The 17,532-nt window shown below is 37.3% G+C and overlaps 1 protein-coding gene across 2 annotated transcripts; it reads left to right on the top strand.

The window, feature by feature from the left end:
* Positions 1-9,128: 9,128 nt before the first annotated feature.
* Positions 9,129-13,800, top strand: LOC125226368 (uncharacterized protein YJR142W). 2 transcript variants are annotated; one of them, XM_048130332.1, is made up of 7 exons: positions 9,129-9,578; positions 9,659-9,756; positions 9,832-9,972; positions 10,125-10,302; positions 11,013-11,148; positions 11,230-11,459; positions 13,604-13,800. In XM_048130332.1, exons 1-7 carry the CDS (start codon positions 9,497-9,499, stop codon positions 13,720-13,722), a joined length of 984 nt encoding a protein of 327 aa, XP_047986289.1. In that variant the 5' UTR covers positions 9,129-9,496; the 3' UTR covers positions 13,723-13,800. The 2 variants fall into 2 exon arrangements, with proteins under 2 accessions (XP_047986289.1, XP_047986290.1); XM_048130333.1 differs by having other exon boundaries at positions 9,175-9,193.
* Positions 13,801-17,532: the final 3,732 nt, after the last annotated feature.

Genomic DNA, 17,532 nt, shown 5'->3' with positions numbered 1-17,532 from the left:
AGAAACATCAGTCAGAAACAGAAATGTCGATTTGACATTGACAAGTGCTGTCAAAATACAAGGGTATGTTCAAAACCGAATAACTAAAGGCCGTACAACTGGACTAAGAGCTATATATATATATATGTGTGTGTGGGTGTGTGTGTGTGTGTGTGTGTGTGTGTGTGTGTGTGTGTGTGTGTGTGTGTGTGTGTGTGTGTGTGTGTGTGCGCGTGTGCGTGTGCGTGTGTGTGTGTGTGTGTGATAGAAAAGACGGTAAGGATTTTATAATCATCATTTCCTGACTATTTCCGCCAACCGCAATATTGTCCCAAAGTTTCATCCTTGAGAAAATTAGGAAGGTCTGGCGGCTCTGGGCTCTTAGTCCAAACATGGTGGTGAATAAGCCAACGGATCAATTACAAGCTGACAAAAAAGTAGGAGTGCCACTATCTCCTACTCGTATATATGGAAACTAGCTTTTGTCCGCGGCTTCACTTGCGTTACATTTGAAAATTGCGGAATGCTCCATACGAACTTCCAACTCCCCATTTAAGGGAAGTGAAGGGTTAGAAAGACACAAGTATGTCAAATTCAAATTAAACTACCTCTTGGCATTAGAGTAATACCTTCTTAGCTCTGATAATAGCCCAGCTAAATTAATTAGCATAATTAATAAAAGTAAAAAGCATAATTAACATTGTACGCAACTACGCATACAACAGTTGCCTTTTCTTTCCTCTTTAAACGTTGAATATGTATATGTCGCAGTAAGATAGATAAAGCCGTTATATAGTTATAACCCTAGGAATATAATTATACGTCGTAACATAGTTAAACGAAAGCGATTAATTGCTATCTTACTAGGAATATAACTATAATACTAAACTAGTTTAGTCATATAGTTATATGACTGGATTCAGTTTAGTGAAATGATTGTAGGCAGGAGTGCGGCGGTGCGGCGGAGGTATAGTTATAACCCTAGGGATATAATTATATGCCGTAACATAGCTAAACGAAAGCGATTCCTTACCATCTTACTAGGAATATAATTATAATACGTTACTAGTTTAGTTATATAATTATATCACTGGATTAAACTTAGTCTAGGGATATAATTATAATACGTCTCTAGTTAAGTAATATAGTTATATAACTGGATTAAGTTCAGTAGTATAATTGTAGCAGTGTAGTGCGGGGGTGCAGTGGAGACGGGGGCGGGGGCTTACCCGCCACCACAAGGCAGTCGTTCGGCATCAGTTGTCGTTCATGTGAAGGTTGCGTTTTCGTGCACAATTATTTATTGAATTTTCGAACTATTTTTATATTTAGTTCTAAGTATACCAAAAAAATTCAAAAACACCCTTATCTCGCGACTCTGTTCGTCCGTCTGTGTGTTTTGAGAGAATAAGCACATTGAATTGGAAATAATTAGCAAATTCTTGCCCTAAACAATTCTTCACTGTGGTTTGTTTACGTTAGATAAGGAAATACAATAGTACCATGGTTTCAAGCAATGTTACACTATTTGCGATAAATATCATGTTTATCTTGTCAGATTAAATTAAAACTGCCATCGCACAAATCCAAATGCAGATACAATTCAAAAACCGGCCAAGAGCGTGTCGGGCCACGCTCAGTGTAGGGTTCCGTAGTTTTCCGTATTTTTCTCAAAAACTACTGAACCTATCAAGTTCAAAACAATTTTCCTAGAAAGTCTTTATAAAGTTCTACTTTTGTGATTTTTTTCATATTTTTTAAACATATGGTTAAAAAGTTAGAGGGGGGGGACGCACTTTTTTTTCCTTTAGGAGCGATTATTTCCTAAAATATAAATATTATCAAAAAACGATCTTAGCAAACCCTTATTCATTTTTAAATACCTATCCAACAATATATCACACATTAGGGTTGGAATGAAAAAAAAATTCAGCCCCCACTTTACATGTAGGGGTGGTACCCTAAGAAAACATTTTTTTCCATTTTTTATTTTTGCACTTTGTCGGCGTGATTGATATACATATTGGTACCAAATTTCAGCTTTCTAGTGCTAACGGTTACTGAGATTATCCGCGGACGGACGGACGGACGGACGGACGGACGGACAGACAGACATGGCGAAACTATAAGGGTTCCTAGTTGACTACGGAACCCTAATAAAAGTACAAGTACAGAAGGCTCACTCTCAACAACCTGTCAACGGACTGCATGCGACATTGAGTTCTATTGCGCAGCGTGAAGGTTGTCAAACTTTATGGGCCGCGAACTCGCGGCCGTCGAAATGTACAAAAGAAACGCGGAGTGAGCCGCCCCTGGTATAGGTAAATAGCTAATTTGGGGTGAGTTGGGCGCCAAAACTGACTTTTAAAACTCGAGATTTTTTTTACATAGGTATGCAAAACTAAGGGACGGTTGCATCAAGCCGTATATCACCATTAAAGCGTTTGTTAGATTTTGTTGTATAGGAAGTTCCACAGACATCTGCTGCGTGACGATGTGTTTGTCAAATATAGTTGATGCAATTGGCCCTAAATGGTGCTGGCGCTAAATGGTGTAATATGTGTTCTGGTGCAATATCCAGGTGCCAGCTATAAATGAGTTCCATTTTTTGTATGCCACTTCGGTGGCAAACAAGCATACGGCCCGTTTGATGGTAAGCAGTCTCTGTAGCTTATGGATACCTGCAACACCAGAGCCTAAGAGTCCTAAGACCCTCCTAGGGCTCTCGACTTTACACACCGGCAGGAACTCAACACTAATACGAGTATGGTCTAGTGGTGGTATTTACTTTTAAAAAAACCGGCCAAGAGCGTGTCGGGCCACGCTCAGTGTAGGGTTCCGTAGTTTTCCGTATTTTTCTCAAAAACTACTAAACCTATCAAGTTCAAAACAATTTTCCTAGAAAGTCTTTATAAAGTTCTACTTTTGTGATTTTTTTCATATTTTTTAAACATATGGTTCAAAAGTTAGAGGGGGGGGATGCACTTTTTTTCCTTTAGGAGCGATTATTTCCAAAAATATTAATATTATCAAAAAACGATCTTAGTAAACCCTTATTCATTTTTAAATACCTATCCAACAATATATCACACGTTGGGGTTGAAATGAAAAAAAATATCAGCCCCCACTTTACATGTAGGGGGGGTACCCTAATAAAACATTTTTTTCCATTTTTTATTTTTGCACTTTGTTGGCGTGATTGATATACATATTGGTACCAAATTTCAGCTTTCTAGTGCTAACGGTTACTGAGATTATCCGCGGACGGACGGACGGACGGACGGACGGACGGACAGACAGACATGGCGAAACTATAAGGGTTCCTAGTTGACTACGGAACCCTAAAAATGAATAAATCAGATATTTTGAAAAGAACCGGGAGCACCGGTTCCTAAATTTTTGTCCCGGTTCTTTCGCCACCATAAAATTACCGGGATTTCCCGGGAAATCAAGAACCGGGAAATACCGGAAGCATGCAAGCATGCGGGAACTGTTACGTTTTAACTAATATAGCTTGGATTCGTTTGTTTAGTAACCAAACCTTATGTACTATGTTCGATACAAAATAAACTTTGTTCTAACGTCAGTGACGGTGTTGTTATTCCAAATCGTCCCGCTATACGTATTATAAAACACCGATTTAAACTTTCACGATTTTGACACATATTTAAAATTGCAAACGGGACTTAATACATAGTAATACGCGATTAAGTCCCGTTTGCAATTTTAAATACCGTATTATAATTATATTCCTAGTAAGATGGTTCTGAATCGCTCCCTTATATCCCTAGGGTTATAACTATACCTCCGCCGCACCGCTGCACTCCTGCCTACAATCATTTCACTAAACTGAATCCAATCATATAACTATATGACTAAACTAGTTTAGTATTATAGTTATATTCCTAGTAAGATAGCAATTAATCGCTTTCGTTTAACTATGTTACGACGTATAATTATATTCCTAGGGTTATAACTATATAACGGCTTTATCTATCTTACTGCGACATATACACATTACACATACTATAGCGCTTATATTCATACGCAATTGGTTCACACGCGCGCACACACACAAACACACACACACACACGCACACATACATATATACACACACACGCATACACACACATACACGCGCGCGCGCGCACGCACACACACACACACACACACACACACACACACACACACACACACACACACACACACACACACACACACACACACACACACACACACACTAACACACACACACACTAACACACACACACAATATAATATTTAAACTAGTTTTGGTTTAGTGAACTACTAGGGTCCGACTGAAAACCAGCATTCGGTAAATATTCGGTATTCGGCAAGTTTTTCAATGTTCGTATTCGGCCGAATAATTCGGTTGCATTGCCGAATATTTAACCGAATAAACAAAGTAAATAACTAATTAAGATTTTACGTATTCCATTGGATAATAATAAGCTCCTATATTAGTAGCTTTCTAAGGAACTACCTAAAAATGCGTCAAAATATAAACACAATTGTTTTGTAAAAAAGTTTAAAAACCGTAGTTCAAGAGTTGAGAAGAGTTCAGAGTTGTTTTAACTAAGTTTTAGTTATCCACTAAATCATAAGAACATAGTTGTAGTAGGTATGTATAACCATTATCAATCATTTCATAGTTTTAATCTTAACATTCTCTTTAAAAATATGTCGTAACCGAATATTCGGCCGAATGTTCGGTTCGGTAAGAGCTGAACCGAATGTTCGGCCGAATATTCGTATTCGGCAAAGTCCATATTCAGCCCATCTCTAATTTTAACATTGTAACATTTGTAACATTGTGAATATTGTGATATTAAATAAAGCCTTTCTATGTCTATGTCCTTCCATGTCTATGTCACTCTCTATCCCTTCAACTATCTCCACTTAAAAATCACCTCAATTCGTCGCTCCATTTTGCCGTGAAACACGGACAAACAACAACAGACACAGATATACCAAAATTGGTAATATTAATATTCCAATCGCGCTAAACCACAGAGAACCTCCTATAGAGTGGCAGTCTTGTATATTTGGTTCGCGATACGAGTGACCAGTGTTTGGGGTGCGAGGAGCGGGCGGGGAATGTGTTAAGCGCGCTGTGATTGGCCGTTTCAAGGACGGCGGGCAGTCGCGCCAGATGAAAAGGGACAGAAGTATGACTGTCCCTCTACTGACGCGTAAGTGGCCAATGTAAGTTGACCTATGCCGGCTCTGAATAAATTATAAATATGACTTATTTGTGGAATGTAATGCCGTCTGTTTTTAAATTTGAGCTTCTTGTTACCTTTCCACACCATTTCACACTACAGGTGGACATCTTTAAGGCATCAAAATACCCTTTTCCAATTTTTTTGTGCGAAAAACACGCGCTGCTTTCGGGTCTGTTACTTGGTCGATACTGATCGGGCACGGCGAGCGCCCGCGCTTATATCAGTGCAAATACTAGGAAGGCTGGCAACCGCGAGTCGTCTTGTAATAGATGTCTATAGGGGTTGGTCTGTGCGCTAAACCGATTGTCAATTTTAGTTCCATTAATGTCCGTTGGAATTTATTTGAGACCGCCACTAGTATAAACGTGTGAAGGATGTGTAAGTGGGTGTGTGACTGGAAGGGGGCATTTTTTGTATGAAGTTGGCATTTTTCTCCTAGTGAGTATTATAAAATTCTTTGCACCACATCGAAACAATTGTCGTCGTCATAGTATTTTTTGACGTGATAACGTCTAATAACTCGTTACTACGGGCAGCATGCACGAAAAAGATGACGTCATTGTCCCGTTTCCCAATATAGCTTAAGCGTCATGTATTGGCGCGCGTAGGAACTAAGCGGCTGATCGATGCGCTCGGTATGGTTGTAGCGTGTGGCCTGAGTAAAGCACCACAGCTGCGACAGATGGCGCGCCCGTGTTTATTATTTTTGAGTGTTTGTAATTTAAAAACATGAAAGATTGCATTAAAATAAGCATCTTTTATAGAATGAAGTTGTTTGAAAAACCTATTTATTTAGGAGTTAGAGCAGTACGAAGTTGCGAATTTTCCCATAGTATTTACTAAGGCGCCAGAGACTTAATAAATTTACGATGATTTTTTTTACCAATATAACCTATGTTAATATTGATAAATCATATAGAACACGTTTAAATAAGGATGTTTTGTTATATAAACTTTTTCTTCTCCATTAATATTTACTGAGATATTAGGGTTCTGATTAGTAAATGGCACTAGCACTTTAATAATTTTTAACGCGTGTCTCGCAAACGGTCTAGGATACAAAATGACGACTTTTATATAGGTATAGGTTAGGTTCGTTAGGTATCTTCAAACGGCCGAAGGCTCCTATTCTGTGCAGTTTCTGTAATAAGCGGGGCTCCGTCGATATCGCTTTCTGTCTCTGGCGCCTTAGTAATGCTACGGGAAAATTTTGCAACTTTGCACCACTCTAACTCCTAAATTAGTAGGTTTTAAAAAAAAAATTTAATTTATAAAAGATGCTTATTTTAATGCATTCTTTCTAATAAGAACAAAACACTATGCTAGAAAGAGTGCAGAGGAAGTTCTGTAGGCACATTTACAAACGACTGTACGGATATTACCCATATATGTATCCATCTCTATTCGTAACAGGAATGGTTGGTCTTCAAACTCTAGAAACCAGACGGAAACTGCTGCATATTATGCATTACCGCCAACTGTTTCACCATAGAGTAGATGACGCATCCGTGCTTGAGAGAATGGGGCTGCAAGTGCCAAGAGCGAATGTGGTGGTTGGCATGCCGGGCGCGGTGCCGGCGCGGCGGCGGCGGCGCCTGTTCGCGGCGGCCGGCGCACCGCTCGAGCCCGAGCTGCTCTTAACCGCATCATGTTGGAGACAGACGATATTGACATATTTGCTGATAGTGTTGGTGTGTTTTACAGAAAACTCTTAAGGTTCATAGACTCTACACTCCTTAGGTGATTAATGTAATAACCATAGTTTAACTTTTAAGTGTGTTTGCTTTTATTTATGTCAATTTAACATGTACATAATTATATTACCACATAAGTGCTTTGGTGAAATACTGTTAACTTTTGTGTATTTTTAACTAGCTTTTACCCGCGGCTTCGCCCGCGTAATAAAAGTATTCATTAAGATTTTCATTTGGATCCTTAGGTTTCTCTGGTATATTTATCTGCGATTATTTCGATTGCACATAATACTTTTGCTTGAAATGATTGTAGAAATATTACACATCGACCACAGCGTAGGTAATTCTATATACGCTGGGGAAACCTTTATAAACATCCCACATAGCCCGTATTTCGACACTATATGATCGGTGGGTAAAAAGTACTTTTTTCTATTATCCCTTACAATTTTTTACATTTTGCTTATACTTATCGCAAACGTAATCTTCAAGCAAGCAAACAACGATCGTCTTAGAGCACTTTGATTGTAAGAGACCGCCGACCGGTTATCCGTATCCCTCTAACGATACCCATATTATCCGTATCCGTATCCGTTTCCGTATCCGTATCCCTATCTCTATCCCTATCGCTATCGCTATCGCTAACGCTATGGCTATCGCTATCCCTATCGCTATCCCTATCGCTATCCCTATCCCTTATCAAGATAACACTAAGTTCTCGCGCTTTGTACACATATTTAAAGTCACATACAGGTCGAAAGCGATTAATTAACATTATTTTTACCTTTTTCCCAACGTTTCGGCCAGGTTGCACTGGCCGTGGTCGCGGAAGACTGACGTCCCAGCAAAATGTCACCGGAGATGTAAACAACACAAAACTACCCGATATTAATTTATATAAATGTTCGGGGTAGACAAATAAATATAATCTACCCGCATGTAATTATTTACGACATCACATTAGAAACCTCAAAAATAACAGTACTTCTCCACTATTTAATGGATGTTATTATACATATAAACCTTCCTCTTGAATAACTCTATCTATTAAAAAAAAAACCGCATCAAAATCCGTTGCGTAGTTTCAAAGATTTAAGCATACAAAGGGACATAGGGACAGAGAAAGCGACTTTGTTTTATACTATGTAGTGATATCGCTATCCCTATCGCTATCCCTATCCCTTATCAAGATAACACTAAGTTCTCGCGCTTTGTACACATATTTAAAGTCACATACAGGTCGAATGCGATTAATTAACATTATTTTTACCTTTTTTCCCAACGTTTCGGCCAGGTTGCACTGGCCGTGGTCGCGGAAGACTGACGTCCCAGCAAAATGTCACCGGAGATGTAAACAACACAAAACTACCCGATATTAATTTATATAAATGTTCGGGGTAGACAAATAAATATAATCTACCCGCATGTAATTATTTACGACATCACATTAGAAACCTCAAAAATAACAGTACTTCTCCACTATTTAATGGATGTTATTATACATATAAACCTTCCTCTTGAATCACTCTATCTATTAAAAAAAACCGCATCAAAATCCGTTGCGTAGTTTCAAAGATTTAAGCATACAAAGGGACATAGGGACATAGGGACAGAAAAAGTGACTTTGTTTTATACTATGTAGTGATAGTGAAGTGATGATATATAAATAAATAAATGAAAAAACGTGAAAAAAAGTCCCAGAATCGGGCCCCTTTTGCTATACTCTGACCGCCCTGTCTATACTACTGTAATGTTTGACGTTATCACGTTAAACTACCGTCCGTAAATCGACTTTACAGACAACCAATTTTTTTACGAACAATTTTTATTCTCGCTTGCATACGTTTTGGAACATTCCCGAGATTCATGCAAATGTCCAAATTGTAATAGTAACATAGATTACAAAATAAAGAAGACTTTTCACGTAAATCTAGATTATGAATAATTTTCTTTACTAGTACATAATACAATATTACAAATATGAATTTATTGGTCATAGCATTATTAAGAATTTTTTCATGAGTAGCATAGCACCAATATACTATGCTTTTTATTCCTTCATATTGGACCCTAGTATACAGGCGCGCTGTAATTTAACCTTTTTATATGCGGTATGGCCTATGGTCCTAGCCTGTCCAGAAGGACGAAGAAAAAAAAAATTAACCTTTTTATGTACCTGCGTTTTTCATTTCTGACATGTTCTGACACTGACGTTGGTAAATGCAAAGCTTAACTAGTTTTGCTTGTGAAGTGAATTCAAGCAATAAACTGAGGTGATATCAACCAACTAATGAGACTGGGTGCCCAGTTAGAAATTCTAATTAAAATTGCTGTCTGTGTAAACTGAAACCTAATCTGAACAATTGGAACTGGTTCTGTGTATCGCGTAATTATGTAGCAGTAGTGTCTTTATTTTTTTACATCTTTGCTTTTCGTTGGTCAAAATCATGGGAATAAACTGAAATAAACTCTTTGAAATTACTTAAACCCTCATTATTTTCGATAGTGTTCAAAAATTTACCATAAAGTATTGTGTACACCGACATACGAATATATTACCCTGTGATTTACAAGCTATGAAAAATATGAATTCCCTGCAGAACAACATTTCTGAGGTCTTAAAATTAGCTAAAAAGTTCAACTGCTTCTATTTCTCAGGTGATTGAATAATTGGGATATTATTAATACTTGGTTTTACTCCTGCATTGTATGTTTTATGTATGTAATTGTTTTTTTAGGTTTACATCAAGGTATATGTAAACCATTCATAGTTGCCGGCCACCAAGTGGGCCTAGTTCGACCTGATATTATGAAATATCTCCAAAAATTTCCCGAGGTAACCTAATTCACCTTCTATACCTGTATTTATAATTTTATAAGGTCCCTAGTATTACATGTTTTTTTCCTACAGGTGTTTAGAATCACTGGTAAATATGTGGAACTTAACCCCGCATTCCGTGACTACCAAGAGAGAACCGCAAAAGTAGCTGATGTGTTACTGAGCTTGAGAAAAGAAGGAGAGTTGTGTGCTCTTAAGGGCTGGAGAGATGAGGTTAGTAGTTGTTGCATTTCATAGTTTGACCAGTTCCTGCAAGGAAATTGCTTACAAGTTCCTGCTGGTCAAGTCTTGCCTAATGCTTAGCAACTTGTGACACCCAGTTCTGTTTGATAATTCTTCAAACTCTAAAATGTATTTTATTTCAGTTATTTGGAGTGAGCACCCCTTATCATTATGAAAACTTGATGGAAATGGAACGGAGCGCAATTTGCCTGTTCGGCATTAGGAACTATGGCGTCAGTGTCTCCGGCTATGTTAACCATCCAACTAAAGGGCTGTGTATCTGGATGCAGCAGAGGAGCTTCACCAAACAAACATGGCCAGGTTAGTCGCTTTCCATGAATAAGATTATGGATAAGATCATAAATACAGCAGACTACTAAGAATCGGAATGCCAATGCCATAAATTATAACAAGCTAGTAGAACCACACTGTACTTAGGATTATATTATGTTTATTCAAAAATTTTAACAAACTGTAATGATGAACAATGATCTTAAGCATAGAATAAATTAAAAGTGGAGAACATACTCATGACTGTGTCCCACACACTGTAGTCGCATCTGATATGAATATTAGCTCCTAAAGGGCTCCTAGTTAGGGATACCAGCGCGAATTAGGCAGAGCCCCTGTAAATTTTACTAAATCTCTCCCAGAGATAAGTCCAATAAGATTCAGATAAAGATAAAATTTATGAGCTTTATTGTTTGTGTTATTTAAGTAATTCAAATCCACACAAGGATAAGTATACTGTTATTTTTGCCAAATTAATTGTATGATTACTTTGGTGAATAGCAAGTTCCATACAGAGTGAGGCAATGTCTCACACGGCAAACGTGCCTTGGCCGTACATTAAACATTTACCATGCGTGCAAATTGCCTCGAAACATGCATCACTGTGTGTGGACCCAGCTAATATCTTGTTAGGAATACTAGCAATGTAAAATATAATGCATTAATCAAAATAGCTTTCAAATAGGTAATCATACTGACTTAAATGAAGCAAATAATTACCAAACTTTATCACCAAAAAGGAAAATGGGACTGCTTCGTCAGCGGTGGATTGGCAGTGGGCTACGGGATCCTGGAGACCTGTATCAAGGAAGCGGCTGAAGAAGCATCTGTGGAGGGAGAGTTGGCAAAGAAGTTGGTGCCGGCTGGTTGTGTCAGGTTAGACTGTAATTCTAGTGTTAGATATTTATAGAATATTTTTAGTAACACTCTTATAAAATATAACATTTCATATTGCAGCTTCTACTTCGAGAGTGAGAGGGGACTGTTCCCAAACACGGAATACGTGTACGACCTGGAGTTGCCCCTAGACTTCGTGCCACAGAACGCGGACGGCGAAGTGGAGAGTTTCGAGCTCCTGACAGCGCAGGAATGCATCCAGAGAGCTCTCACGCCGCAGTTCAAAACTACCGGCGCGCCGATCCTGCTGGACTTTCTGGTCAGAAAGGGATTTATCAATCCAGAGAATGGTAAGCTTTGATGCTTGTTCGTAATTTGATTCAGAAGGATACGTGTACCTGGAGATGCCCCTAGACTTCGTGCCACAGAACGCGAAGTGGAGAGTTTCGAGCTCCTGACGGCGCAGGAATGCATCTATCTCTATCGCTCTTGCGAATTGGCGCGACAGAGCCAGACTACCTTTCGCGGCGATTCGTTTTCGTTTCGCGTCGCAGAAATGCCATTCAGCTACGGCACCTGGTTAGAAAGGGATTTATCAATCCAGAAAACGGTAAGATTTGAGTTCGTAATTTGAATATAAAGGAAATCACATTTATCTGAAATATCAGCATCTGACCGCATTTTATGACCCCATATACTATAAGGCTTATAGTCATATTTTGATAAACTAATTATAATAATAATAATAAAGACGTTTATTCAAAAGTTTGAACACAGGTACATTATAAAAGTACACAGGCATGCTTACAAACTAATTGAAAAGGTAGGTGGCTCAGCTAATGTCTGTGCCAGAGGGCCTCGAGGCGCAGCGGCCACAAGGACTGCCAGCAACGGACGCTGTTATTCTGCCACCACCAGATTTATAGCTAGCTAACTAATTAATGATGAATTAATTAGTGATGTTCCATTCGATAAAAACTTTGCCCTATTACAAGCAGTACTTAATTACGTATTTATAATTTCTTTTGGCTATAAAACAACGAAGAAACCCCTGAAATATTGTATCTCGATCCTTGACGAATGCAAATAATAGAACGCGGTAGCGTATTTACCATAATCATGTTACAATGTTGTTGTTATGCTCTGTTGCGCCGCAGGTGCATGTACTCCTTAGCTTGATGACATATTGTTTCCTGAACATTGTGATACAATACAAAAAAGTTTTATAAGTGAAGATTCATGCTTGTACCTACTTAGGTCGTATATTATACAATTTTTACAAATTACGAATTGTTAGGGACCAAAACTCGATCGTATTTTATTTACTTGTGCAACAAATATTTAATAAGTAAATCATACATTTTAATATTATTTAACTTCTTATTACAAATGAAGAAGGTAACTTCCTTATTGTCAATATTGCCGTCTAGGCTAATTAAATTATTAATTAGGTGTTCTACTCGTCGCACTTGGCCTTTAACCTTATATACATACCAAAGACATATATAACTCCGTATAGACAGATAAAGTCTAAGAAAAAAACGTACCTCAGTTCAGTACCATACAGAAAAAGGAGCGGTGGCGTAGATGGCATTACACCTTTGGGGTACTCTCAGCTAGATGGCGCTAATACTAATATTTGACATTTTAAGTATTTTAACACATATCCAGCTAAGAATATGGGCCAAATTGTCAAAACTGAGGTTCAAAAGTTGTAAGCCTGTGTCAAGAGATGGCAGTCTATGCACTGTGATTACACATTTTACTTCGACAGTAACTCTCTATAATACTCGATCCTCTTTGATACATACCTATTGATAGGTAGATACGAGTATCCATACTAATATTATAAATGGGAAAGTGTGTGTGTCTGTTTGTTTGTCCGTCTTTCACGGCAAAACGGAGCGACGAATTGACGTGATTTTTTAAGTGGAGATAGTTGAAGGGATGGAAAGTGACATAGGCTACTTTTTGTCTCATTCTAACGCGAGCGAAGCCGCGGGCAAAAGCTAGTTCTATATAATAGGGGTTACTTTATGATCTGCAATATTTTACGCAGTTGTATTGTAATTTTATGTGTCTTTCCGTTACGATCTTTAATCTTCAAGTGCGATAAGGTCCTTTTCATCTGAAATTCCAACAAAAAAAATGGCTTTAGCCGACCAAAAATCGCTCGTTAGTATGAACACGCTTACGCCGTTTTCACATTATCCGATCCGATATTGGATGTCGGAAGGATTTCCATAGAAAAAATCCAAGATGGCGCCTGTAATGTATGGGATATCAGTCCGACTTCCGATATCGGATCGGGTAATGTGAAAACGCACTTACGCGTCGTCGTCGCTAAACGCATCCTTATCGCATGATCATCTAACAAGCGATGTTAGGTCGGCGAAAGACAATTCCGCATCGATTTGTTTGGGAAGAGACCCTTTTGGCATGGCACGCCACATAAATGTTTACTTATATATTTACGAAATATTACCGTTTTCAGAACCAAATTACCGGTACCTAGTGGAGTTGCTTCACGTCCCGCTGCAGTCGATCTACAACTGGCCTTACACCGCCGCCAGCGTCGTCAACGGCGACGGCCCACTGCAAATACCTAACTAATACGTTATGTATCGCCCCAGTTTTCTAGACCTTTTAATTTGTATGTATGCCGTATTTATTACACATTTTGTGATTCCATTCCTGATTTTACTTTATTAGTGTACGAATTTGACACTGGGTATTCGGTAGCGTTTGTAAAGTAAGGGCGGGTTCAGACCGGCGCATAAAATGAAATGTACCGTATAATTTATGTAGGTACGTAAACATAGGTTAGTCTAAAACTGCCTTTGCTTTCTATTCATCTCGTTTGTTCTAGCATTTTACTGCGAACGAGATGTGCAGAAATATGGACGTTATCGAATTCATTGTTGATAGTGTGGTAAGAATAGGGTTTGTAAATGATTCCGTTTTGATTCTATGTTATCCATGTTCGTCGATTATTTTATACGCTAGCGCTTCTTTTATTAAATTCATTATTTATCAACCAATCAATATAAAAAATGTATTTAATTAATTTGAAAATGTATGTCATTGTACAGTTTTATTTTTTGATCATAAAATCTCGTAAACATTCTACTTTTTAAATAATGGAAAAAACTATCTGAATGCGAGTTTACCTCTAAATAAGTGATTAACAAATCAAAAATATTTTCTTTTCTACCTGATAGGTTGAAAGTACATATTAGAACCATCAAGGTCAAACATTGTAAGCTTGTTATAGCTCTTAATCTAATTTGGATGTTAAGTAAAAAGAATAATTAAATTAAACTTATCAACCAAAATCTAGTTCTCACCTGTATGCGAATTCCATAAACCGATTAACATGTATAATTCAACAATTTTGCTTAATTTAAATATTTCCTGTACTTGAAAGAGACCAACCTCTGATGTAGTTTGAATGTCGATAGTTTAGCTAGGTATGGTTAATTTCTGTGATACTTTACCAGTGCGGTATAAGCGATTTGTAATTTAGTTGAACTCGAGATTAATCATTTAAAATGGATTTTTAATGTAGAAAATAAAAGGTTTTGTAAGTATTTATTTCAACTTTTTTTTCTTTTTTTTTCGATTTAGATAGAATATTACTAAAATATAGGTCGTTCTGTAAAAAATCTAGGATATTTTAGTAAATAGGTGCTATGTAATATTACCCCATTATGATATAAACTTCGGTAGCCTACGTTTTAGACTTGTTGTAGAATATAGGTTTGTTGGTTATGCGGCAGCATAATCAAATGTTTCTCTGTCTAATAAGGTCTATATGAAAAATATAAATATGTGAATAAGCTTAACATAGTATACGCTTTCTTGAATTACCTATAACTACTTATGTATATGCTTCACGCGGAGTGCTGGCATATACTTATTATCTACAATATGTATTTTGTCATTATATGTATTTTTTCTATCATTATGTATTTTGTTGAATAGTTACGAGTGTGTATTTCAGAAATTCAAAATCGAAGTTCACCTACAAGTAATAAAAACAATAGTCATGAAATTTCCTTCAACGATATGTCCCATATGATTCATGATATACATATTCTCATATCAACGACCGTAACGTTGCACGTGCTCTAGCGATAACGCGTGCCTACCTATCAAATTGCAAGTTGTTTACTTGTTTAGTATCAAACACCACGTCCAACTGAACGGATATCAAACCGATATCAAAACCTCTACCATTGGCCCATTTCTCGTTACAAATCACAAGCGGTAGTCGCTGTATAATATTTTATGATTAATATGACAAGTTGAAAGAGACTTTCACTTGGAAATTTGGCTTTGAGAAATGGACCACATAAGCTGACCTAATAGCCAAAATGATCAAATCGTTGACTGAAACGTATTCTGGCTCTGGCGCGCCAATCCGGATGAGTGATAGAGATAGTGCTAACGATATAGTACCTAAGCGTTTTGTGCATTTGGCTATCGAGACTATCGAGTTCTTAATGTTTTAGAATACGTAACTCGATAGCGTAAACGTCATCGTTCTTAATATCTTACGTTGTCAGAAACAAATGGTAGTGGCTCAGAATAATATAAGAATCATCAGTTGTTAGTTACGCGCTTGTGAACACAGGTTTTTTGTGATCTCAGCTAACTGGTATGATTCCAGTATCGGTTTGATGTCACTGAACGTTCGAACTGGCACGTTCGAATTGACCTGTAAGTCTAAATTAGCCTTTATCAGGACAGCGTAATGATATTATAAACATTATAATACTTATCTTTTAAGAATATGTCCTGATATACTTATTTAGGCTGCATTATCAGATTTTCTCACATCTGTGCTAGTTTTGTCTTGTCTGGTTCCAGTACCTATTTGTTTTGTTACTAACGAAATATTATTAAGGCTAGCGACTTTTAGGTAAATCATAAATTTTAACTATTGACCTATATTATGCTTACGTGTCATTTCACTGAAATAAATCTTGCTATAGTTCTAACGCCTACTTAAGTAATTGAAAATTATAAAGGTCATGTTTAGGACTAGCGTATTTTTTCACAGGGAATGCCCAAAATTTTTTTTATCGATACCTTATTAAAAGTGTCGACGTAACTTTAGCGCTGAGTGAAATGTGGAGGGGATAGCTGCGCATGGGGACGCATACCGTTTGCCCCTGAGAGACCTGTATTTGACTTGACTTCTGCGCAATACGGTAAGTGCTAAAGTTACGTGCCCGCTACTTGTATAATAATAAGTAGGTAGGTAGGTACTTTAAAAATATAATTTATTAATATCTAGTCATATATTATTTACCTAAATAATGCACACCTGCTAACGAAATAGTACATTACGATACAAGTGCGTAAAAAAGGGAGTTCTAAACGAGTGGCGATAAATTAAAACACGACCGAAGGGAGTGTTTTAAATCGACACGAGTTACGAATTTCCTTTTTGCACGTGTATCGTACGACGTTTTTCAGTACAGATGAGCCTTCAAAGTTTCGACCTAGCATATAATGAACCACTTCTCGCACTAGTGCGTAAAAAAAAACACCATCTGTACTGAAAAATTGTTTATTCCCGTTTAGAAAAACGATTGTTATCACGTTCACTGTTCCAAACTGAAGCCTTACGGCTGTGTAATAGAAGCTTGCTTTTTTTTTAAAGCAATAAAGTAGAATGCCTTTTGCCACAAACAGGCAGGTCGCCTGATGGTAAACGATCGAATCTCTTCCGGCCAATGGTCAATTAGCCACCCGAAACGCCAGAAGGATTGAAGGTGCGTTGCCGGCTTTCAAGATGGGTGTACGCTCTTTTCTTAAGGCTGCTTTAAAAAAAAACGTCAAAAGAATGTAAAATTGATAGTTTTAGTCGGTGAAATACTACACTTTCCGTTATCCAATAGATTTATTTAATTCAAGTTCCACTTAGAGCATCTTATTATCTTGATTTTATAAGACTGGATTTTTGAAAACGGACTCACTAAATTAATAATGAATTTTTCTCTAATGCGCGTTTAGAAAAACGCACGTATAGAGCTGAATCAGTCGATCTTATTTGTAAAATTTGGACAATTTTGAATATTAAAACGGGTAAATTTATAATTCATATATCCTGTACCACAATCATTTCAGACTAGATTTTTATTTTAAGTTTTTGGAAAAGAGTAAACTAGCCTAAGGCGAATTCAATTTTTTTCAGAAATTACCTAAAATTAAGTGACAATATCTTTGAAAATCTACATCACATCGAAGTAAGTTTTGTTCTAAATTAATCTGCAACGTTTACTTAAATTGCTGTTATGCCTTAGTCATTATAAATTGCTATTATTGATTTTTGCCAATTTTTTGAAAACGAGCCTTCACCGGTACAATTATTACCACTTTTGGACATTTTCTCATATTTTGTTAGACCAAGTA

Source organism: Leguminivora glycinivorella, chromosome 5 (assembly GCF_023078275.1).
Source record: "Leguminivora glycinivorella isolate SPB_JAAS2020 chromosome 5, LegGlyc_1.1, whole genome shotgun sequence".
NCBI classification, from domain to species: domain Eukaryota; kingdom Metazoa; phylum Arthropoda; class Insecta; order Lepidoptera; family Tortricidae; genus Leguminivora; species Leguminivora glycinivorella.
The sequence above is the reverse complement of the archived record's forward strand: the minus strand, read 5'-3'. Positions and strand labels throughout refer to the sequence as shown.